We start from the raw sequence: 25,000 nt of genomic DNA, 5'->3' as shown, positions 1-25,000 counted from the left end.
AAATGAATACACTGTAATTAATGCACTGTCATTAATGCACTGTAATCAATACACTGTCAGTAATGCACTGTAATTAATGCACTGTAATTAATGCACTGTCATTAATGCACTGTCATTAATGCACTGTAATTAATACAAAGGCTCAGCATGGTGGGGAAAAAAATCAGCAAGGAAATTAAAATCAGTCTTTTTTCGGAGACGCAACACAACTTTTAATTTTGCTCCACCAGGTCCTGGTTCTTGTTCTTGTTCTTGTTCTTCTTCTTCTTCTTCTTCTTCTTCAAGCCCCCCCCCCCTCCTCTAAACGAGGGCAGCACCATCACTTCCTGTCAGCGTGGAGGCCGAGCAGGCGCCGCCACTTTCGCTAAATGGCTAATTAGGGAAAAAAAATAAACTGTGGCCTCCCAAAAAAAAGTGCCGAGCCGGAGCTCCGTCCTCGCTCGGGGAGCGAGCGTGTGTGTGTGTGTGTGTGTGTGTGTGTGTGTGTGTAGCCACCAGCGAAGGAAAATTGGAGGCAGATTTTTCCGCAGCAGGCGTTTTGGCTCCGGAGCCGCTGGGAGAATTTGCTCTGGCACGAGATGTGACAATGATATTCATTTCAGAGCTCGGCCTCATTTATATGGAGCTACACACACACACGCACACACACACACACGCAGGCCCTGTGCTGAACCAAAACTATTACAGAAAATTCAAACTGCCTTCAAAGACAAAAAGAAACATTCCTCATGACCTCAAGTTTAGCGCTGATCAAAAGAGGCCCCTCCAACACACACACACACACACACACACACACACGCACGCACGCACGCACACACACACACACGCACACACACACACACACAGACACACACACACTGTGTATGTGGCTGGTTCAGCAACATTGAGCCTCGCTGCTCTGATTTGATCCCAGTCTGCAGAGTCGTCTTTCTCCCACTAATGGTCTCCAACTGGAGGCCACCAGAGGGAGCAGTTCCAGCGGCCCCCTGCAGGGGGCAACCACAGCCACGGCCACGAGCCCAGCCCAGCCCAGCCCAGCCCAGCCCAGGCAGAACCGTCCAGCTCGACTCGGTCCAGAGACTTTGCATGTTTTGTCGTCGCTTTTGAAACGATTCAATGATTCAAAAGAGAATCGAAAGAAAAAAAGACTTGTTACCTCGAGACTCACAACTCGTTTTGGACCGGTTCGGTTCTCATTCCGCCACTAGATGGCGCAGTTCTGTGTTGCAAAGCAGCCACTCCGGGGAGGTCATGTGACCTGATGGTGATGATAATGATTGTTTCTGACATGTTTGATGATTGGCTTGCTGGTGAAAAGCATCATGGGGGAAAAGCGGCTAGCAGCCAACCAGCCAATCACCTCTGTGTTTTTCATGCGGAGACACACGGAGGTGATGTGTGTGTCAGAGCTCAGTGCCACCTGCTGGTCAATCAGTGTCACCGCACCAAACACTCCTGGCAAATGTCGGCTTCTACATTCAATATGAAAATAATAATAATAATGATAAAAATATATGATGTATATTCCATTAAATACATACATAATATTATTATTATTATTATTATTATTATTATTATTATTATTATTATTGTTATTATTATTATTATTATTATCACACTGAAACGCTACAGTTGTTTTGTGACTGGACCAGGGTGTCCTCTTCTCACTGTCCAGCAGGGGGCGTCGCTGCCACAGCAGCAGCAGCAGCAGCTGCAGCTGCGTGGCGCCAAAAACACACAAAAAAAGAAAAAGCCGCTCTCATTAATAAAGAATTTGTGATCATGTGGCACCGACGGCGACACACACACATACACACACACACACACACACACACACACACGTGGAGAAGGGAAAACAGGGGAGGAGGGGAGGGGGGCTTGGGGGGGCAGACTGGGCCCCTCCCTCTCTCTCTCGCTGTCTCCGCTCTAATGAGCTCCAGATGTGCCGCCGCCGCCGCCGGGGGGGCGAGGGGGGGTGGGTGCTGCGGCGTGTCGTGCCGAGGCGTGGAGAGACGCTGTCCGAGGGGGGGGGGCAGTGGGGGGGGGGGGGAGGGGTGGCTGTCAGGACCTGATGGAGTGGCTGACCGGGAGAGGGGGGGCGGGGGGGTCAGGAGGGGGAGGGGTGAGGGGGGGCACATCTGGAATCACTTCAGGTCGGCCCCGGGGCCCCGGCGTGAAAGGTGAGACCGGGGGGGGGGTGCACTGACACTGGACATACCACAGTCAGGGGGTCGGGGGGTCGGGGGGGGGGGGTGAGGTCATGATTAGAGCCAATCACATACACACACACACACACACACACACATGCATGCACACACACACACACACACGCGCTGCAGCGGATGTTTGAAAGTTTTGGATGAAAATTCTTTTTTCTGCTTTTTTTTTTGCGGATTTTCCTTTTTTCAGATGGACGGCCAAAATAAACCTCGACTTTATATTAAAGAGAAAGAAAGAAGAAAAAGGAATCCATCACTGGCAGTAATGAGCGAGTGTTGAAAGAGGAGGGGGGGTGGAGGATAGGGGTGGTGGGGCTGAGAAAAAAAAAATCCCGACAAACGTGGAAAAAATGAGGCGGACGGCAAAAACAGAGAATCCACGTATCAATAAAGTTTGTCCAGTTTGAATGCAGCTCCGCAGCATCTGGAGGGAGACGAGCAGCTGAAACACCACAGCAGCTTTTTACGAGTTGATCCAAGCGTTCAAAAAAGCAGGAAATAAAAGGAGAGATGTTATTGGCCGGCTGGCGGCGGCGGCGCTGTTTGTGCACGGCGGAGGATTACGAGCAGAAGAAAGGAGACGGAGCAGCAGCAGCAGACAAGAACGAGGCCCCCGGGCCCCAACGATGAAGGAGAGGAGTTCCCTGCTCGTAAATATCCTGGAGGAGGAGGAGGAGGAGAGGGGGGCGGGGGGGGGGGGGGAGGAAGAGGAAGAGAGGAGGAGGAGGAGGGGGAGGAGAGGGGGGGGGAGAGGAGGAGGAAGAGGAAGAGAGAAAGGAGGTGGAAGAGGGAGAGGAGGAGGAGGAGGAGGAGGAGGAGGAGAGAGGAGGAAGAGGAGGAGAGAGAGGAGGAGGAAGAGGAGGAGAGGAGGAGAGAGAGGAGGAGGGAGAGGAGGAGGAGGAGGAAGAGGAGGAGAGAGAGGAGGAGGAAGAGGAGGAGAGGAGGAGAGAGAGGAGGAGGGAGAGGAGGAGGAGGAGGAGGAGAGAGAGGAGGAGGAGAGAGAGGAGGATGAAGAGGAGGAGAGAGAGAGGAGGAGGAGGGAGAGGAGGAGGAAGAGGAGGAGAGGAGAGGAGGAGGAGGAAGAGGAGGGGGAGGAGGGGGAGGAGACTGGAGGTTGTAACGGCAATGTAAAGAAATGTGAAAGGGAAGAAGAAGAAAAGGAGGAGGAGGAGTACAGAATCAGGTCCTGTAAGCTGTAACTCTCCCTTAATGATGTCAGCAGCTGCCCCACGGCGCCACCAGCTGGCTTCACAACACAATGCTTTGCTTTTTCTTTTTTTAATTAATATACAAGTTTATAATTCAAATTGTGTTACACATGGAGGCTATAGGGGGGGGGTGTTGGCACACACACACACACACACACACACACACACACACACACACACAGGACTATAACATGAGAATCAAGCGGTGGAGGTAAAGTAGTCCCGGGCGGAGGAGGCGGAGGGATACACTGATACACTGCAGCTGCTCCGTCACCCCCTGCTGGCTCCGCCCACTAACTACAAATCACTTCCTGTTCCAACAACTCCTGCACAGTCTGCATGTATCCACAGTCACAGGAGGGGAGTGGGAGGGACCAGGCCCCGTCCAATCAGGAGTCTCCAAGAGTCAGTCAGTCTCCTCCCACATCGCAACAAACACGAAAAAACAACAAAGAAGAAAAAAATCAGAAGGCAGCTCCTCATCCGGCTCCAGGGGGCGGGGCTAGCCGCAGATGGGCGAGGCTAGCCACAAAGTGGGACGGGGTCAGCCTCAAGGTGCGGGGCTAGTCTTAGAAGGGGTGGGGCTAGCTTCCGTAGGGGGCGGGGCTAATATCAGGAGCGGGGCTAGCAGGGGTGGGCGGAGCTCCGTTGACGGTGGGCACCTGGTTGAGGCTGTACTCCTTGGCCTTGAGCCGCAGGGGGCGGGGCTAGTCTCAGGAGGGGGGCGGGGTTCAATTGACGGTGGGCACCTGGTTGAGGCTGTACTCCTTGGCTTTGAGCCGCAGGGGGCGGGGCTAGCAGGGGTGGGCGGGGCTCCGTTGACGGTGGGCACCTGGTTGAGGCTGTACTCCTTGGCTTTGAGCTGCAGGGGGCGGGGCTAGCTCCAGGGGGCGGGGCTCAGTTGACGGTGGGCACCTGGTTGAGGCTGTACTCCTTGGCTTTGAGCCGCAGGTTGGCGATGCTGTTGGCCATGTTCATCCCCTGAGAGGAGGAGGAGGAGGAGGAGGAGGAGGTGTTGGAGCAGGTGGGTGGGTAGGTGGCCATGGCACTGGGCGAACGAGGGAGAGAGAGAGAGAGCGCGAGAGCGCGAGAGAGAGAGAGACAGAAGAGGAGGGAGAGAAAGGGCGGAGCCAGTTAGATCAGCTGACTGGAAAAACGCCGACTCACTGTGTGTGTGTGTGTGTGTGTGTTCTCGGTTCATTGTTAGCATCAGAGTTAGCGACACTGAAGCTAACCACTCAGCAGGGTTAGAAATCAGCACGCAGGCAGCCAATCACAGCTTCAGGAGCTGCAGCAGTCAAACCAGAGAGAGTGTGTCTGTGTGTGTGTGCAAGATCGCTATCTGGAGTCAGTGTGTGTGTGTGTGTGTGTGTGTGGGGGGGGGGGGGGGTCACCAGGGGCCAACTGTTGATTTCTTACGGTTAGTTTTCACATTATCACCTTGTCAAGATGAAGCCTGGTTAGAGGAGGAGGAGGAGGAGGAGGAGAAGGAGGAGGAAGAAGAGAAGGAGGTGCATAAGGAGGAGGAAGAGGAAGTGGAGGGGGTGGTGGAGGGGGTGGAGGAGGAGAAGGAGAAGGAGTAGGTGCGTAAGGAGGAGGAGGAGGAGAAGGAGGAGGAGGAAGAGGAGGAGGTGGATAAGGAGGAGGAGGAGGAGAAGAAGAAGGACGGCGGGGAGGAGGAGGAGAAAAAGGAGGAGAAGGAGGAGGACGGGGAGAAGGGGGAGAAGGAGGAGGAGGAGGAAGAGGAGGAAGAGGAGGAGGAGGATATTTTTGGTGCGTTTCTATTTTATTCTGCTCTTCAGTTTCACTGTTTTGAATCAGCCAATCAGGATTCAGCTGCTGTGACGCAGCTGAATCCTGATTGGCTTGGCTGCACTGTGAGAAATCAACCTGTCGCCATGGCAACCACCAGGAAAACAACCTGCAGTCAGCTGATCATGACGTCCTCATCTGTTTGTTGATCTGCCTGTGTGTGTGTGTGTGTGTGTGTGTGTGTGTGTGTGTGTGTGTGTGTGTGTGTGTCAGCCTGATGAATCTGCTCCATTAAAAACACATCCCAGAGTAAAACTCTATACACACACACACACACACAGTAAGTGATTCATCCTCCGCTGTTTCTTTTCTTTCTTTCCTGCTGAACTCTGTTGTGTTGCTGTTGTGTTGCTGTGGTTGTCGAGCGGCGGCTCTCGCTGTTTGTGCAGCTGCAGTGGGACGGACGGACGGACGGACGGACGGTGGCCTGCGAGGGTCATGTGATCCCTCGGCGTGAAGCCCAGGTGGATCAGAGGAGTGGAAGAATGTTCAGGTGGAGGAAATGAAACAATAACACATACGGCCCCCCCCGTTGTGTGTGTGTGTGTGTGTGTGTGTGTGTGTGTGTGTATGTGTGTGAGCTCCTGAAGAATGTTGAGGGGGTGGACTTTTTTTTTTTTTTCTTCTTCCTGCTGTTTTCTGATCTGCCTCCTCCACCTCCACTGCTCCTCCTCTCCTCTCCTTTCTTTCCCTCCATCCTGTTCAACTTTGACCTCTTTAAAAGCAGCGACTCCTCCTCCACCTCCACTGCTCCTCCTCCACCTCCTCACTCTGTCTCTCTCTGACTTCTCCTCTGTCCTCCAGCTCTCTCTCTGTTTCTGTGTGTGTGTGTGTGTATGTGTGTGTGTGTGTGTGTGTGTGTGTGTGTGAGTGGTGCCGCAGTGTCTCTGCCCACCTGTAGGGGGCGGCACTGCCCCAGGACAGGTAGTCGTTGGGCCGGGGGGCGGGCCTTGGCACGATGGGCTGCTCCACCGCCGTCACGTCGTAGGACTTGAGCAGCGAGGCGTTCTTACTGGCCAGCAGGGCACGCTCATTCCTCCGGAACTTGGCCCGCCGGTTCTGGAACCACACCTGGGGGGGGGGGCAGGGAGGAGGAGGGGGATGAGGGGGAGGGACTTCCTGTCAGGTGGCAGAGTGTGGAACCCCACAACAACAACAACAACAACAACTGGAAATAATCGATGTTTTTGATTGGTCAGACTGCTTGGCTCCGCCCCCACCTGTCAGTCGGTCTCTTGGACAGTAAAACATGCACCTTTCTCAGCGGCGCACGCTGCAGGCCACCGAGTGTACGTGCAGCCAAGACACAGCTGTAAGCCTCACTGGCTGATACTGAGAGTCCACCAGCCAATCAGGTGGTTCCGTTCAACCTCCTCCTCCACATTGTACCCAGCTAGTGGTGGCGCCCCCTGCTGGCTAGCTGGCAGTGTAGCCCCTCCCCTCCACACACACACACACACACACACACACACACACAGTGACGCAGCGGCTCAGGAATGAAGCTGCGCCGCTTCCATCAAAGCCGTTTCTGTTCTCTTGCTGCCGCCGCCGCATTAATCACACATGTGGCTCGGCCACAGCAACACAACACAATGCAACACGACGCAACACTACACAACATGGACAGCACAACACAACACCGCAGCGTAGCGCAGCAGACACAGGGCACTCGGCGCCGCCTGGAAAACAAAACTTCTCTGCAGCTGCAGATGAAACTCATTCCCTCTGAAACCACACTGGCTCAGCGGCCAATCACTGGCAGGCAGGCACACAGACAGACAGACAGATAGACAGACAGACAGGCAGACAGGCAGACAGACATTGATGTGATGTACCACAGCCAATCAGCAGGAGAGGAAATAAAATTTGGAAAAAAAATTCAAAAAGAAAAACGCGGTGGAGAAGAAAGTTTCACATGAATGATTTCTGTTGTGCGAAATGATTTCAGTCAACACACAAAACCATTAAATCCACATTTTGGTGCCGTTAATTGGTGTGTATGTGTGTGTGTGTGTGTGTGTGTGTGTGTGTGTGTGTGTGTGTGTGTGCGGCTCTCGTCATGTGTGCAGCACATTGCGGCGCTGGCGTGTGAACGCGGCCAGGAAATGAGGCCGTCATTACCGCCACTTTAGTCCGCAACCTTCGGGGAGTTCCTCAAACTGCCTGCAGACCGCCGGGGCCGACCCCCCCCCCCCACACACCCTAGCCCCTCCCCCCGGTCACATGACCACCGCCACCACTAAATGCTAACAACACCGCTGCTGAGAAGATGGAAATCTTATCAGCTGCTGCCGCTGCAGAGGCTAAACGTGTTAGCACCGTGTGGGGAGAGAGGGGGGGGGGGGGGGCTGACGGCCCCTAAATGGGCTAATTAGCCGCCCCTGTTAGCAGCTGTTAGCGGCGGCGGCGCGGCTAACAGCTGCGTCCCAACGCTCCATTTATGGACTAATGAGTCCCGTCCGTGTCGCAGCTGATCTGAGTGATTCCATCAGAGACTCCAGCTCCAGCCTGAGCTGCAGGGGAACCAGTGCAGCAGTGGAACCACTGCAGCAGCTCCAGTCTGAGCTGCAGGGGAACCACTGCAGCAGCGGAACCACTGCAGCAGCTCCAGTGGAGGACAGCGGGGAGGGCGGAGGGATCCCAATCACCGTCGCTGCTGCTGCCACCCAGAACCACATAGAACCATGCAAAAACCACCCCAAGACTACCTAGAACCACTTGGAACCACCTAGAACCAACCCAGAACCACCTAGAACCACCAAGAACAACTTAGAACCAACTAGAACGACTGAGAACCACCCCAGAACCACCTACAACCAACTAGAAACCACTAAGAACAACACCAGAACCACATAGAACCATCCAAAAACCACCCCAGGACCACCTGTAACTGCTTGGAACCACCCAGAACCACCCCAGAACCACCTCAGAACCACCTAGAACCACCAACTTTTTGACCAGGTGGGGCCACAATGGGTTGTAAAACGTGCTGGAAGGGCTGGAGCAGCAGCAGATGGATGGAGTGTTTTGCAGTTTGTCCATGTCTGGTCTAGAACCACCCCAGAACAACCTAGAACCACTAGCATTAGCCTCTAGCAGTTAGCAGTTAGCTGCTAGTGGCTAGTGCTAGTGCACACTCACTCAGCAACACAACATGTTTTTTTGCTCATTTCTGACAATTTTTCTGTCCACAAAAGTTCCTGAACAGAAGAGCGACACCAACAGGACACTCTGTCACATGACACTCTGTCACATGACACTCCCGCTGGATTGTGGCTTGGCGGCTTGTGTGCGTTGTGTGCGCTTGTGTGCGCTTGTGTCCTGGAAAATCCAGATGTTAGCATTTAAAGAAAGAGCCACCAACTCTCTGTGGTTCAGAATCTCTCAGAACTTCACCAGCAGATGTGGTTTTGTCTCGCTATAAACAGGGGGTGGGGCTTGCGGGACTTGTGGGTACCTGGACTCGGGCCTCGGTCAGGTTGACGCGGCGAGCCAGGTCCTCCCTGACGAAGGCGTCGGGGTAGTGCGTCCGCTCAAAGACCCGCTCCAGAGCCTGCAGCTGGCTGCTGTTGAAGGTGGTCCGGTTCCTGCGCTGCTTCCTCTTCTTCTTCTCCTCCGTGTTCATCTGCTCATCTGGGGGGGAGGAGGAGGAGGAACAGAGAGAGGTGGTGGGAGGAGGGAGAGGAGGAGGAGGTGGAGGAGGAGTAAAGTGAGAAGGTCTGAAGGTCTGAAGGTCTCTGATTTTCCTCTGACTGCACCAAACATTCCAGCTCGCCAGGGCGACTGTCGACTGAAATCAGTTGAGAGGGTGGACCAGGGTCTGAACTGGACCAGGTCTGAACTGAACTAGGTCTGAACTGGACCAGGTCTGAACTGGACCAGGTTTGAACCAGTTTCAACAGTCAAAAAGGCTGAAAAACTACAAAACCCAAACTGAGAGGCGAGAGTTGGTGTGAGCTGGAAAACTACCAGCCGCCTGTCTGCCTGATGACTGACTCACTGACTCACTGACTGACTCACTGACTGACACATAAACACACAAACAAACAAAAAAAGTGGGCGGGGCTCCCCCTGCACGCGCTCAGTGCAAACGCTGCTGCGGCTCCGACTGCAGAACCACATAACAGCACTTTCTCACACACACACACACACACACACACACACACACACACTCTCTTCAGTCAGAATTCAGCCAGTTTGCTGCAAAACAAAGTAAATCAGTTTTTTTTACAGTTCATTTAATTTCATTCTCAGTATTTGTTTTTCATTGTCGTCACAAAAGAAACCTAACTTTCTTTTTTTCCATTTTATTCTTCACTCTCTCCTTCTGCATTTCCAGCCCAGTGTTTTAATCTCGTCAGCAGTTTGTTTTTCTTCTTCTGTTTATTAAATTCAGAGCAGCAGGAAAATGTTGTTTGGAATTTAAAATGTATTGAAACTGATCCGTCGTCTGTGATTGGCTGAAATATTCAGCGGCGTCGACTCTGATTTACTGGAGGAAAGAAAAACACATTTTCATATTTCAGGGTGGATGAACATTTATGATAAAGGAGGAATAAAAGTGTTTTTTTTAAATAAGTTTTATTTCATTGAATTGATTTGGAAGTGTAGTGGAATTTTTTTTAAATCGGCCGCTGAGCATTTTAAAATTTTAAAATCTATGAAAGAAATATTTCAGTTTTAATTTTCACCTTCAGTGAGATTTGAATTAGAAAAATAATAAACTGTGGAGTTTGGTAAAAAAAACCATAAAAAGATCAAATTTGACCCCAAACTCACGACTCAAATTAATCAAATTGTTCAGATGACACAAAATAAATAAAAAAAACTGAAATTACAATGTTTTTTTCTTCACAGATAGGAAGAGAAAATCCATAAAATCCTTTTAATAATTTAATTTTTTAAGATTTTAATTTTCCGGCGCGTTTTCAATTCAGAGGGCCAATTTATTTTCAGAGCACACACACACACACACACACACACACACACACACACACACTCGGTGAGTGTGTGTTAACACTTTCCCTGTTTGTTTTGTCGTCTCATTAGAACCTCTGACCGCTAAGACCTCAGCCAATCAGCAGGCGGCGGCTCTGAGCGCGTCATGTGACCAGTGGCTTTAATGAAGGGAGCCAATCAGCAGCAACTCTGCTCTCTTCTTTCATTCACACGTTGTTCTTGTTTCTTCTTCTTCTTCTTCTTCTGTTTTTCTTTCAGTTAGTTTGGCTTTGTGCTGCGTGTGAGAGCCAATCAGGAAGCAGCGTCACACTTTGTTGACTTTTTCATTGGTTAAGAGGAACCGGAGGGTTTGTGGACGGACGGACGGACCGCTCTGATGATTTCGCAGCTGCACAATCTGTTTGACCTTTGACCATCTGTGAGGACCAACTCACTCCACACACACACGCCAGGCAACACAGTTCTGAGTGTCACTGAGGAGGAGGAGCAGCAGGAGCAGCAGGAGGTGCAGGAGGTTGAGGAGGTGTTTTCCATCTGCTCTATTTCTTTGCTCTGCATGCGTTTCCTCATATTGAAAGATGAAATGAAAAAAAAAAAAAATATTTTGAACTCATTGAATTCATCCTCACATTTATTTTGCCTCTCTGACTTAATGCTGTTGACCCTCTGCGGGGTCCCGACCCTAAGGTTGAGTCCCAGCAGATTAGAACGACTAAAATAACAAGAAAAACATTTGTTTAACTTTCTTTTTTTTATTTTTTTTTATTTAAAAAACACTCCATTCAGGGCTTTTTTCATTTTCATTTTTTCACTTTTTAAAATTTATTTTGCCGCTAATTTTCAGAGTCACATTTTTCTCAAACACAGGCTGACATTTTTCTTTGCGCCAATTAGACAATTATTTCGCTATACACATAAATATATTATTATTTTTTGTAAATTACCAGTGCAGTAAATTGTCCAAGCAGCGGCCGCTGTTTCCGTGTTTTACCACTTTTAATAGAATCCGCTGATAAAGCGGCGCCGATCAAAGGAGCGCGCGATGCACTATTTTTTTTAATTATTTATTTTAAAAATATATATATATATATTGGACGCGCGCGATGTTCCACAGCTGACTGTGTGAAATACGGAACGGTTTTAATAATGAATAACTCAAACATTTTAAAGCGAATTGTTTGTGCAGAGATTTAGAAAAACGACGCGCAGACAATTATGTGTGTGTGTGTGTGTGTGTGTGTGTGTGTGTGTGTGTCTGTACACACACACACACACACACACACATAAGTGAAGATATGAATTAAAACAGGCTGAAGGAGATTTTGAAACGATCTCCTCGTGTGAAGCCAAATTTAATTTTAATTCATTCTTGAGTTTTCCTCAGGCGGACTGAACGAGTTCAAGGTCCGAAAGCCACCTTCATCATCATCATCATCATCATCATCATCATCATCATTGCTGGACTCTTTTCAACCATTTTTCTGTCTTTAATCGTCAAAAAAAACAAAAACATTTTTTATTTTTTTTCTATTTTATTATTTTGCGATGATTTAAAATACTTTTTTTTTTTTCTAAAAATCTTTTTGATTTCTGGAGCCTTTTGATTCCCTCCATCCTTTTCATCCCGCTGCTGATTTATGATCATTGTGATGCTGATTTATTTAGCCCCCCCTCTTCCTCGTAACCGCGCACGGCCACTTCCCGGCAGGAGTCGCGTGGGGGTTTTTTTCTCAGAGAAAAAAAAAAAGGAAAAATCAACAAGTGGAGTCGTTAAAAGTGAGAAGTTTCTTCCCGCCGAGCAACTTTATGGAGCCGCGGCGGCGGTAAATCATCGTCATCATCTTCATCATTATTATTATTATTATTATTATTATTATTATTGTTATTATTATTATTATTATTATTATTATTATTAGATGCGAATTGAATCACGTGACTGGGTGTGCGTCTCGTGCTCGGGAGTTGAACGATCAGAGAGCCGGAGGTGATTTACGGCACGTGGGGGTTTGAACCGATCGACCAATGGCAGCAGTGCAGCTGACCGACATCACAGTGCTAATGGAGAATTAATGGCTGTTTGGTGGGGGTGGGGGGTGCGGGGTGACAGCAGGGGTGATGCACGAAGCCAAAATCACTCACTCACGATCACACACACACACACACACACCAACACACGCCGGCTGAGTGGAAGCCACAACACACACACACACACACACACACACACACACACACACACACACACACACACACACACTTGCTGTGCTAAAAACAATAAACAAACAACAAAAAACTTTTTCACTCGCGTTTTTTTTTCGATTTCTCTCTCTCTCTCTCTCTCTCTCTCTCTCTCTCTCTCTCTCTCTCTCTCTCTCTCTCTCTCGCGGTCCCCCACCCCCCTCCCCCAGAACTCTCCCGGTTTTTTCCCCCTCTCCCAATCGGGTCCGGTCCGGTTGGGTTCGGTTGAGACTTACTCTCCTGCTGGGTGGTGTCGCTGCCGCTGGTCAGCCCCGGGGACTCCAGCAGGCTCCTGCCCGCCTCCCCGACGCCCTCCTCGGCTCCGCCGCCTCCGCCTCCGCCGCCGCCGCCGCCGCCCACCATGTCTCCGGCCTCCTCCAGGTCCAGCAGGTGGCTCACCGAGAAGTTCTTCTTGGCCTGCAGGTTCTGCAGGTTCTCCAGGCTCGACGTCATCGGGCTCTCCAGCCGGCCCGCCAGCGACGCGCTCTGCCGCTCCAGGACGTGCGCGTAGCCAGAAGTCATGGCGCGGAGGAGGAGGAGGAGGAGGAGGAGGAGGAGAACCGCAGCGGCTCCACACGGACCAGCAGCCGGACGGAAGTGTCGGTTCGTCTGTCAGATCACATCCAGGAGCTGCGACAGTGAAAAAAATAAAGTTGCGCAAAAAAAAAAAAGTTTCCAGCGGCGCAAAAGACAGAAAATCTCCTATGGCAAATCCATCCAGCGAAGAAGAAGAAGAAGAAGAAGAAGAAGAAGAAGAAGAAGAAGAAGTGGTCGTAGAAGAAGAACCGGCGGCTCGCAGAGCTGAAGGAGCAGCAGCAGCAGCAGCAGAAGTTTCTCCTCCAACTCTGGTCGAAGCTCTTCTGAGCAGCAGAACCTCCTCAGCTGCTGCTGAAGACGCCCAGAGAGAGAGGGGGGGGGTGAGAGAGAGAGAGAGGAGGGGGGGAGAGAGGGGGGGGGGAGAGAGAGAGAGAGAGAGGGAGGGAAGAGAGAGAGGAGGGGGGAGAGAGAGAGGGAGGAGGGAAGAGAGAAGAGAGGGAGAGAGAGAGAGAGAGAGAGAGGGTGGGAGGGAGGGAGAGAGAGAGGGGGCGAGAGAGCTCCAGTCAGAGTGAGAGAGGCTGCGCGTCACTCTCTCTCCCCCTCTCGCTCTAATTACGTGGCAGCTCCGTCACGCTGCGTGACGCCCCCCCGCCGAGCAGCCTCACCACCAGCTGACTGGGACGGAGCCCCTGCAACCCGGAAGTGGCCGAACGTGTCCGCTCCTCCGGTCCGTCACGTCATCAGCTGACGTCACTTCCGGGTCAGTTGGACAACTGACAACTTTTGCCTGTGCTGTGTTTCAGTTCAGGCTCTGCATCCTTGAAGTACGCATTTTGAAAGGAAGTTGCGTCACAGCACAACACAGGACGCTCAAAATGCCCCCTACTGTTAGCACCAAGGCTACATTGCTACTGTCCTTCACCTCCTCCTGTATCCCAGGATGCTTTGCAGGCTGCTGCAAAGCATCCTGTGATCGTGGGAAGTCAGCTGAAATTAGCGCCATCTACTGGCAAAGACACGACATTTAAGTATTGAAGTTTCACATAAAGTATCCATTTTTTAACAGAGGGTTTTTACTTATTTGAACATCCAACGCCATCGTTAGATGGCGAACCAATGGATAGCTTGATGCTATAAAAACGACACTTCCGGGCTTGGCCAGCAGGAGGGAACGGTGGTGACGCAACCAGGAAATACGCCAAAGGCGAGACCGTCCCGGGTGGTTACCGGGGAGGCGGGGTTTGGTCCGTCCTTCTAGACCGGGTCCTTGGGAGGACGCTTCCTTCAGACGGAGGACACTCGGTTTGAAAGATGCAGACCTGGTGCGAAAGTAAAGCGACCATCAGAGCAGCAGAAGAAGAAGAAGAAGAAGATGGAGATGGTGGAGAGGATGATGATGATGATGATGCCCCCATGGAGGCTTTGCGTCCTGATTGGATGAATGGTTCCAATAGTGGAGGAGTCGCAGTTTGTGGTTCAGGAGGGCACCAATCACAACCAGCGATGGTGCTCAGGGAGGTGTGGCGCCCCCTGCAGCAGCGGAGTGGAACCACCTGCTGGGGCGGTGGTGAAACGTGAGGCATGAGGACCATGGACTAACCAGGTGTCCTGGTTAGTCCATGGTGACTGTCTACTGGTCTCCAATTGGTCCTTTCATGTCAGTCACTTCCTCTTGGTCCAGTCTGTCTGTCACTTCCTGTCAGTCACTTCCTCTTGGTCCGTTCCTGTTGGCCACTTCCTGTTTGTCAATTTCTCTCTGTCACTTCCTATCCGTGACTTCCTGTTGGTCGTTTTCCAGTCAGTCACCACCTGGTGGTCAATTCCTGTCAGTCACTTCCTGTCGGTTACTTCCTGTCTGTGTGTGAATGGAGTAGAAACGACTCTCAGAGTCATGATGAGTAATAATAACAGTGATTTAGTTCCATCAGGGTCCGTGGGCCTGTAGGTGTGTGTGTGTGTGTGTGTGTGTGTGTGTGTGTGCTGAGATGGCAGCGGTCCGAGCTGCCACAGACGTCCTGGAGCTTCCAGCCCCCTGATCTGGGAAAAGAACACTTGATGCCATCAAAGAGACGACGATTGAATCCAGATGTTCCTCACTGCTGGTTCTTTCCATGGATTTAATGAAGGGGGGGGGGGGGGGCAGGAGGGGAAAGGGGGAGGGGGCCGGGGAGAGGTGGAGGGGGAGGAGAAACTTTTTCATCATTAGTTTCCCTCCAGATTCTCCTCCTGCCAGGCATTCTCAATCTCCTCCTCCTCCTCCTCCTCCTCCTCCTGCTCCTCTTCCTCCTCCTCCTCTACTCTTTGCTGGGAGCTGCAGTGAAGTGTGTTTGTCTGCAGTCAGTGGAAACATCCAAACATCTCCAGTCTTCTTCTTCTTCTTCTTTGAAGGTGAAGGTTCCATCCACCAGTTTTCCACCCAGTGCTCCCAGTAAGCCTCTCCCAGGTTGGTGGCTCCGCCCCCATCCAGGTGTTGGCTCCACCCCCTGGCTCCACCGTAGCAGCCAGTCTCATGAGAGGAGGTCCTCCTGTTCATCTCCAGACGTCCTCATCTTCTCCCAGAACCCAGAGGGCCGTAAATCCTGGCCTGGCCCGGCCCACCGGGGGGGTTGCTGGCCACGGGTTTGAAACCGGAGCGCTGCCGCGTTGCCGCACTGTAAGTCACGTCAGGGAAGTTCTGAGAGGACGGGATAACAAGCCTCAGCCAGCGGGGGGCGGGGGGGGGGGGGTCCAGGGGGGCATCAGGAACCTGCTGAGACCCTCAGGCAACTGGGACCAGTAAAGACCAGATGAGACCAATAAAGACTCTTGGAGACCACCAGGTACCAGTGGAGACCTGTAGAGACCATTGGAGACCAATGAAGACCACCAGGGACCAGTGGAGACCAGTAGAGACCAGTGGACTTCGACAGATGCTGGCAGCAGCAGCAGCAGTTAGCCCTCTGTTTGCTGCCTCCTGCTCATAAAACTGGGGCTCTGCTCGGCCCTCAGAGAGAGAGAGGAAGGATAGACCGGAGGAGGCGGAGCCAATACCTGGAGGGGGGTGTGTGGTCACCAACCTGAGGGAGGTGGTGGTGCCCTTTGTGATGTCACAGGAGTGAGTGTTTGAAAGGTTTTGAAAAGTGCAGCAGCAGCAGAAGAAGAAGAAGCAGGAGAAGAGGAGGAGGAGGAGCAGGAAGAGGAGGAGGTGAGGAGGTGGAGAAGCAGGCGGAGCTTCTCAACAACACTTCACGTTGTTGTTTGTTGTTTGTTGTTGCAGCAGCTAAACAGTTTGTCTCGCCTCTCACTGCTGTTTATTTTCCTGCTCACTGCTTCAAGACGATGCAGTGATGTCACTTCATCTGAAGACGATGACCAGCAGGGGCCCTCAGTGGCACCTTAGCTTTCCCTGCCGGCCCCTGGTGGCCCCCAGCGGCGCCCTGCTGGTGACTGGCGTTGGTTTCTAGCAGTCACACAACAACATTTTCTGCCTTTGTGGTGTTTTTGTGCGTCGGTGGATGTCATCAATATTCATGCGGCTGCAGGTATTTCCCTCACGTCATGTGATCACCTCGGCCGCTGTCCGCTCTCATTTCCCTTACTGGCCGTGAGGGGCCCCGGCGGCGCCCCCCGATGCCCCCCCGCCCCCCACCCCGGCGGCGCCCCCCGGCTTCCTGTTTGGGGACCAACATGTCGCGGCCTGATTGCAGCGTCTGTCTGACGGCCGACCGCTCGGAACCACTGGAGGCTCCCAGTCTGGACGCTCCGGGTCCACTGGCCCCCACTGGCTCCCACTGGCTCCCACGGGCTCCCAGTCTGGAGGGAGGCTCCCAGTCCTGGGCCATGAACTGGGAAAATCTCCAAACCAGTCGCACACCAGACTGGTTCTACTTTTACATCAACAGTGGTTTTCATGTAATAATCCTGAGATGAAGACGTAGATGAATGAATAAATAAATAAATAAATAAATAAATAAATCTAAAACAAGACGCTGGTTTTCTCTAAATTATGATAGAACCTATTGAGAACAAATGTTGACCAGCCAGTAATAATGATATTTCTCATTCATGGCTCTTCCTCTCCTAACTCAGACAATATTATTTTATTATTTTGTTATTATTATTATTATTATTATTATTATTATTATTATTATTATTATTATAACGTCAATATTATTTTGCAGCGTTAGGCTGCGGAGGAGTGAGGCTGCTGTTGAAGCACTCACAGTAAATCCACGACTTCAATCGATCAGTCTTTCTCCACGGGATCAAGAGAGATTTTTTTCCTTTAATTATTTCAGGTTATATTTTGAAAATCTTTCGTTCGTCGCACAAAACAATAAAAACGAAAACTGAAAAAATACTTTTGAAAAATGAGATTTCAGGGTTTTTTTTTTCTCTTCCTTTCAACATCGGAGGCTGATGACTGAAGTCGCTGATCTGTAAATAAGATGACCTACATTATTATTATTATTATTATTATTATTATTATTATTATTATTATTATTATTATTATTATTATTAAGAGATAATTTTTCCAGCATCCCATCCTGCAGATTTTTCATTTCATTTTTTTCTTCGATTCCGTTTTGTTTTTTGTTTCTCATCGTCACATTTTCTTCCTCTCGTGATTCGTTGCGCGAGCTTCAGAAGGCCACATCAATGCGGCCCTAATGATATTTATGTGATATGAATATTACTGGCGCGAGCTCGTGTTTCTCACAGCCAATAAAAGTGCGACGCTAATCCGCGGGATTGTCTCCTTCCCTCCAGATGTTTCCACGGAATTAACGGACACTTCTGATGACTGACGGACGAGCGTGCGTGCGCGTGTGAGCGAGCTAGGTGCTTTTACGAGGCCGGCCGACCGGCCGGCCGTCGCTGTGCAGCTCGCGCGCGCGCGCACACACATACACACACACGCAGCCAATCTGCTACTGATTAAAGCGCCGCAAACTTTACAAACCGCCGCCGTCATTAAAACCTTCAGTCACACAGTTATTGGCTGCAGGTGGCGCTCATTATTAGCGAAAACATAATAATAATAATAATAATAATAATAATAATAATAATAATAATAATAATAATAGTTTTAATTTGTTATCGAATTAAATTTTGTTCTTATTAAATTTTTCCTCCGTCTTTTTAGATTTTTTTCCGCTTCCGGTCGGAAAACAGGCGCTGTTTTTCTCCTTCAATTCGGCAACAAAAACGCAGTTTGTTTGATTTTGTTGTTTTTTTGAAGTGTTGGTGAAAGTGTCATTTTATTCTAACACGTCATCGTACTAATCTTGCACTTGATGAAGATGTCTGGAACACCTGGAGGTCCTCTTCACGCGCTGGCGGAATCAGACCGACATGAGATTCGTCGTTAATTATCGATATTAATGACAAACTGCATCACCGCGCGCGGAGGGATTTTTTTTCCCTCGAAATTCAAACCAGCTGAAATGTTGTTGGTTTTTTGGGGTTTTTTTTCCCTCGCAGAGTGGCGCCGGGGGTCAGAGGTCAGCCGCGCGACCAGATGGCGGAGAGGGAAGTAAAAAAAAGAAAAAGAAAAGGACTTTTTCGAGCTTTTTTTCTTCTCAGATTTCGGCGTCTTTCTGCCGCATCAATCACTGCGCATTATTTCCATTTGAAAGCGAAGCTGCCGCCGCCGCCGCCGCCGCCGCCGCATCCTCGAACTTTAAAAGTCCAATGGAATTGAACTTCAAGAGGCCGCTCGTCATTTTAAAAATTACAATAGATTTTTTCGTATCGTTTTCTCTTCAAAAATATCAACTTATTCTCATACAAATCAACCAATAAGATGATTTTTAAAAAATGATTTGTGTTTCACCGTCAATTCTGCATGAACGCTGTAATAATAAATAATTTAAAAAAAAAGGTTTTTGTTCTTGGCTTCAATTTTTGTTGTTAACAAAAGAGGAGATTTTCCTGTGTTGCCATCAAATTTAACCTTTAAAAATGAAAATGTATTATTATTATTATTATCATTTCTTCAATCCAATAATGTTAAAAAAAAATATATATATATTATTCTACTGTTTCCACATTGAAGCATTGTTATTATTATTGTTATTAATTTTAGATTGATCAATACTGAATCTCCGGCCAGCGCGAGCGTCAATGATGACGTCAGTCGCAGTTTGTCAACAAGCTGATGATCGCCGCCAGCAGGGCTTCTTTTTCTTTATTCATGTTTTTGTTCTGGGACTAAAATGCTGAAAATGTCTGCAAGCAAAAGCTGCTGTGAGTCAGCGGCACCGCTGAACCGATTCACTGAGTCACTTTAGAACTGGAGTCAGCGAGAGAGTGTGTGTGTGTGTGTTGGGGGAAGGGAGCCCCCCCCCCTCTCTAATTAAAAGCTGTTGTTTCTGCTGCAGCTTCAGACGATCCAGATGTGAACAGAGCTGTAAAGGCCAACAGTCGCAGTGCTTTAAAAAAGGAAACTTTACACAGTCTCACACACACACACACGCGGCTCCTGCTGCTAATAACTTGTGCACACAAACAGGAAATAAGTTCATTTTGACTTTATTGGAGTTAAAAAATATTGCCGTTGTACCTAAATAGAATCTACAGTAAACTCCCCCCCCCCCCCCCACACACACACACGATTATTGATCCCAGTGAGAAGCCACCACCAGGTGGCGCTTCAGTCACAAACACACAGCTCATAACATAACAGTATTGCATATATAGGTACATATAATATACACATGTATTTCTTTCTTTCTATATATATATATATATATATACACACATATACCTGAATATACATATACTGTACGTACGTACGTACACACACACACACACACACACACACACACACACACACACACACACACACACACACACACACACACACACACACACACACACACACACACACACACACACACACACACACGTCGATATAGGTTTATGATAGTGTTTCATCATCACTGAGTTTGCACCAGCAGTCGGGAGAGAAAGAATAAATAACAATTTTCCACCCAAACACCAAAATTAATTCAGGATCAGTCAGTCATTGAGTCAGTCAGTCATTGAGTCAGTCAGTGTTCTACTTCCTGTTCAGTCCCAACACCATTTTCCCGTCTTTCTCCTCCAGTTAAAGGCGACGGCTCCACACTGCAGCCTCCTACTGCTGCCGCCGCCGCTGCTGCTGCACCTCCTCCTACTCCTCCTATTCCTCCTGCTGCTGCCGCTGCTGCACCTCCTCCTGCTGCTGCCGCACCTCCTCCTCCTCCCCCTGCTGCTCCCGCACCTCCTCCTGCTGCTGCCGCTGATGCTGCAGCTCCTCCTCCTGCCGCTGATGTTGCACCTCCTCCTCCTGCTGCTGATGCAGCTCCTCCCGATGCTCCCACCTTGTCGGCGTCCTCCCCGGCAGCGGGCGCCACCACCTCCTCCTGCTGCTCCACCTCCTGCCCCTCCTGCAGCTGCAGCTGCTGCATCAGCTCCTCCAGCTTGAGGGCCTTGCGCTGCTCATTCTCCTGGATGATGGCGCACAGGTGCTCCGTCAGCTGCTCCTTCAGCTCCGTCTTGCGGTGCAGCTCCAGCTTGGCCGCCACGTACTCGGCCTCGGCCTTCTCGTACCGCTTCCTGCTCCGCACACAGAGACACAGCGGGGTGAGGGGTCAGCCGGCTGACTGGACAACACAACAGGGGGAGGAGCCTCGGGCAGGGTCCCTTTCATGCTTCCGGGTTGGCGCCTCTTGGGTACCGTAGTAAAATTTATCAATTTTCCTCGTCTTTGCAATCATTTCTGATGGTGCAATCAGGGCTCAACGATTATGGAAAATAATATAATTGTGATTTTTTTTTTATCTTTCTCTCATGTATTTTGTTTAGTTTTTTGCCAGACATTTTAATCGAGCTTAGAATGATTTTGTTTCAGTCCACACAAAGCACAAAACAGCCGATGCTAACATGCTAGCGGCGTTAAAACCGCTATCAGGTGCGAAGTTACAAGGCAGCGGTTCACTGCCAGCGAACACAACGCCCGACTGTTGTGCTAAACTATGGCCAACAGGTGGTGTCAACCAGGAAGAGCTTCTTTTCCTAGCGTGTCGCTCCGTCCGTCCGGCTCGTCGCAGCATCGACTCCGCCCACTGCCTGCTTTGCTTCGCGCCGCTCGCAAAGTCACGTGACTGGAACTCCCATCAATCAAATCGCAGTCTTTGCGGTTAGAGAATATTGTTTTGTCCTATCGGGATATCATCGCAAACGCCGTTTATCCTTCAGCTCTGGTTGCAATCAGCAGATTCCCCCAAGTGGGAAAAACAGAAGCTCTCCAATTTTAATTCTAATCTAATCCTAATTCTAGCCCCGCCCCGCTCACCTGGAGGTGCAGTATGACCCCGCCCCCTCTCACCTGGAGGTGCAGTCCGCCCCCGCCCCCTCTCACCTGGAGGTGCAGTACGACCAGGACCCCACCCCCTCTCACCTGGAGGCGCAGTACTCCCAGCTGGCCTGCTCAATGCGGTCCCTCAGGATGCCGATGTCGCTGGACACCATATCGTCCAGAGCCTGCAGCTGCTTCTGGATCCTCTGCAGCTTCACCGCTTCAGCCTGAGTCTGCTTGGACCTGCACACAGGGCGGAGCGTCAGCACACACACACACACACACACACACACACACACACACACACACACACACACACACACACACACACACACACACACACACACACACACACACACACACACACACACACACACACTTCTCAGCAATGGTTTTGGCCAGCAGAGCTTTCTTGCGCTTGTTCTTCTCCTCCATCATCTTCTGCTCTTGCTGCAGAAGCTCCAGACGCGTCTTCTCCCTCCTGCAGGCCACAGCAGACAATGAACACAACACAACGCTAACACACAACATCACGGCAACAGGAAGTATTTCAGTCGGAACGCCTCAGTTTCACCCAACTGAACTCGACACTCTGCGGTGAACTCTCTGCAGACTATCATCAGCTGAGGAAACCTTAAGATTCCAACCCCCTCCACCGCCAGCAGTGACTAGGACACCGAGACATACTGACAGCTCGGCCTCTTGTCTGTCCAGCTCCTTCACGGCGGGACGGGGCTCCTCCAGTGCCGCCGGGGCCTGGAGCTTCTCTGCGGGCTGCAGCTCAGCCGGAGCTGCCGGCGGCCCAGCGGGTCGAGGAGCCTCCAGCGGCGGCCTGGTGAGCTGCTGCTCCGGGGGGAGGCTGAGAGAAGCGGCCACGGCCCCGGGGCTCCTCCCCGCGGCCTTCTGGAGCGCCTTCTCCCGCTGGATCTGCTGCCGGCTCCGGCCGCCTGAAGCCGGTTTGCGGCCGCGGGCCGCCGGCGGAGGGTCTGGAGGAAGAGAGCCGGTCAGAAACAGCCTCCGCCGATGTGTGTGTGTGTGTGTGTGTGTGTGTGTGTGTGTGTGTGTGTGTGTGTGTGTGTGTGTGTGTGTGCGAGAAAGACACTTCCGGCTCGCCGAGACTCACCTTTCTGCTGGATCCTCTGCAGCTCGGCGTCAGAGAAGCCCGCCCAGCCGCTCATCTTCGCGCTACACAACAGCTACACAACACACGCAACGCACAGATTTGCATGTAGACCCACGAGCCGCCGGCGGACTGGACGTGTTTAATCCTCAAGTGGATCAATGAGCCTCGGTGGCTCCGCTGCCGCCATCTTTGTTTGAGTGCCACGTCAAGGACCCCTGAAAGACCCGCAGCAGCGGGTGCAGCCCCAGCAATGCCTGAGTAGAATTACATCTCCGGTCAAAACTGAAAACCACATCGGGTTTAATTTTGCACTTTACCGCCAAACTACCTTTGTTCATTTGAATAGTGAATTAAAGCACATGTTTATTTTTTATTTTTGATAATCCACGTGACATTCTAGCTTCTCTTTCTCGTCGTGGTGAGCCGCGGCCCATCCGAGCCGTTTCAACCGCTGACAAAAGTTGCACTCGTCTGTCAAAGCGCTCTTGATTGTGGTTTTATGGTTTAGATTGTGCATGAAATTATGGTTTCACAGTGTCACAGTCAGTTTGCTGGAGCAGAAAACGTGTTTTTGTTCACAGCTCGCAGTGACACTCAAACTGCCGACGGTTTCAGTCATTTTCAGTGCGAATGAGCCATGGCTTCAGTGTGCAAAAGCGCTTTGGGTTTCTTGGAGAGCGCCACGTAAATTCAAGCCATTGTCATCATTGTTCTCATTCAGCGTGGAGGTTTTCTCTCAGTTGTTGCAGCGTGAGGAGGCTTCCTTGGGACTACGACTGACACAGAAAAACGGACGTATCGTTTAGTAAATAAACACGCCCATGAGCCGATAAACTACGAGCTGCGCCCGGGGTCGTGAACCACGTTGATTGAGACGTCTGAGAGGAGGGCAAGAGGCAGCGGGCCCAGATGTTTTGATTTACTCTCCACCCAGTTCTTCTTCTCCTCTGTCTTTCATAACACACGTCACACGGCGCCTCCGTCATATGACCTCCACTCCAGTCCTCCAGTGGAAGGTTCTTCTCCAATCTCCACAGTCCAGAGGAGTGACCTCCAAAATAAAAAACACCACCCTCCACACCAACCCCCCACCCCACATCTTTCTTGCATCTGGGGGCCAATTATGTGCAGGTTTGAAGGCTGAAGGCGTCCTGGTGGAGGCTGCAGGAGGTCGTGGTGGAGGCCAGATGGCAGCAGTGCAGGACGGGACGGCCTTGTTCCCCTGATTAGCTGGCGGGGGCTGGTGGGGGTTGAGGGAGGAGCAGGGGGCGGGGCTGGGGGGGGTCGCCCTGCGGAGGAACGGTGCTCGGGTCACAAGTTCAAGCGCTTGGTTCTGACGTCCATCCAGAGGAACGTTCATCTCCTGAAGCTCCCAGTGCAGCAGCCTCAACACACACACACACACACACACACACACACACACACACACACACACACACACACACACTGGCGCCAACTCACAACCACACGGTGGAAACTTCTCTGTTTCTGAACCAACGCTATTCTCACAGCAACACACTGGTGGTTGTGTCTGAGCAGAGGTCACGACCCCAGAGGAGGACCAGGAGGAGGGAGAGGGTTTGAAAGTGAAAAAACTCAGAGTGGCCCTGCATCTACTGCTGTGTGTGTGTGTGTGTGTGTGTGTGTGTGTGTGTGTGTGTGTTCACTGCATGATTTAATAACGCAGCCAGGGTTCAAGACCTTTGACCCCGACGCCCCCCACCCCCAGCCCTCCTCCTCATCCACGGAGGCGCCGCTCAATCAAAAGAGGAAGTGCGGTGAAAAATAAACAGCCAATGAGAGGAGACGTGCTGGCGAGATCACACAGACCCTGATTAGAGGCTCCGGGTCGGTCGGCGCTGGAAGAAGAGGGGGAGGGGCTACAGGTCATGACCCCCCCCGCGATCACCGACTTCTGGGCTCCACTCCTGCTGCCGGTTTGTGACATCAGCCACAGACACCTTCAGCCCTCTGTTTGCAACCTCCTGATAAAACTGAAGCTGTTTTTTTTGCCTTGCAAGTCAACCAGAAGGAAAAACTCCTGGAACTGAATCAGCCTGTAAACCTCTGTTCCTTCCTTTCCGAATGAGATGAAGTGGGCGTGGCTTCCTTCTAACTGAAGGGAGGAAGTGGGCGTGGCTCCTTACTGATTGGGCGGGGGAGTGGACGTGGCTCCCTGCTAATTGAAGGGAGGAAGTGGGCGTGGCTCCCTACTGATTGGGTGGGGGGAGTGGGCGTCGCTTCCCTGCTGGTTGACTAGAAGTGGCCGTGGCTTTCACCTCCAAATGAGATGAAGTGGGCGTGGCTTTTGTAATTGAATGGGTGGTCGTGGCTTCCCCTTTGGTTGACTGGAAGTGGGTGTGGCTTTCCCCTCTGAATAAGAGGGAGTGGGCGTGTCTTTTTGTAATTGAGTGGTTGGGCGTGGCTTCCCCGCTGGTTGACCGGAAGTGGGCGTGGCTTTCCCCTCTGAATAAGAGGGAGTGGGCGTGTCTTTTTGTAATTGAGTGGTTGGGCGTGGCTTCCCCGCTGGTTGACCGGAAGTGGGCGTGGCTTTCACCTCTGAATAAGAGGAAGTGGGCGTGTC

The 25,000-nt window shown here is 51.0% G+C and overlaps 2 protein-coding genes across 5 annotated transcripts in view; both read right to left on the bottom strand.

Annotated features, from left to right (window-relative positions):
• Window positions 1-22,620, bottom strand: part of gorab (golgin, rab6-interacting) — a 52,410-nt gene extending 29,790 nt beyond the window's left edge. The window contains exons 1-6 of one of the 3 annotated variants that reach the window (XM_076045257.1): window positions 22,417-22,620; window positions 21,985-22,279; window positions 21,673-21,774; window positions 21,396-21,536; window positions 20,274-20,551; window positions 19,468-20,087 (exon numbers count right to left, since the gene is read on the bottom strand). In XM_076045257.1, coding sequence (XP_075901372.1) covers window positions 20,005-20,087; window positions 20,274-20,551; window positions 21,396-21,536; window positions 21,673-21,774; window positions 21,985-22,279; window positions 22,417-22,471 — 954 coding nt within the window. In that variant the 5' untranslated portion in view covers window positions 22,472-22,620 and the 3' untranslated portion in view covers window positions 19,468-20,004. Of the gene's footprint in view, window positions 1-19,467; window positions 20,552-21,395; window positions 21,537-21,672; window positions 21,775-21,984; window positions 22,280-22,416 lie in introns of those variants that run through there. The other 2 variants (XM_076045258.1, XM_076045256.1) reach the window with 2 other exon arrangements.
• prrx1b (paired related homeobox 1b) lies at window positions 3,481-13,264 on the bottom strand. Of its 2 annotated transcripts, none has more exons than XM_076045533.1 (4): window positions 12,670-13,264; window positions 8,697-8,872; window positions 6,135-6,310; window positions 3,481-4,408 (listed from the first exon to the last, which is right to left on the bottom strand). In XM_076045533.1, exons 1-4 carry the CDS (start codon window positions 12,953-12,955, stop codon window positions 4,402-4,404), a joined length of 645 nt encoding a protein of 214 aa, XP_075901648.1. In that variant the 5' UTR covers window positions 12,956-13,264; the 3' UTR covers window positions 3,481-4,401. The 2 variants fall into 2 exon arrangements, with proteins under 2 accessions (XP_075901648.1, XP_075901647.1); XM_076045532.1 differs by having other exon boundaries at window positions 3,481-4,475; window positions 12,670-13,263.
• Window positions 22,621-25,000: the final 2,380 nt, after the last annotated feature.

The sequence above is a fragment of the Nelusetta ayraudi genome, unplaced genomic scaffold (genome assembly GCF_046127955.1).
Source record: "Nelusetta ayraudi isolate G7.1 ecotype Tasmania unplaced genomic scaffold, CSIRO-AGI_Nayr_v1 ptg000084l, whole genome shotgun sequence".
Classification (NCBI taxonomy): domain Eukaryota; kingdom Metazoa; phylum Chordata; class Actinopteri; order Tetraodontiformes; family Monacanthidae; genus Nelusetta; species Nelusetta ayraudi.
Note: the sequence above shows the minus strand (reverse complement) of the source record. Positions and strands in the feature narration are given on the sequence as shown.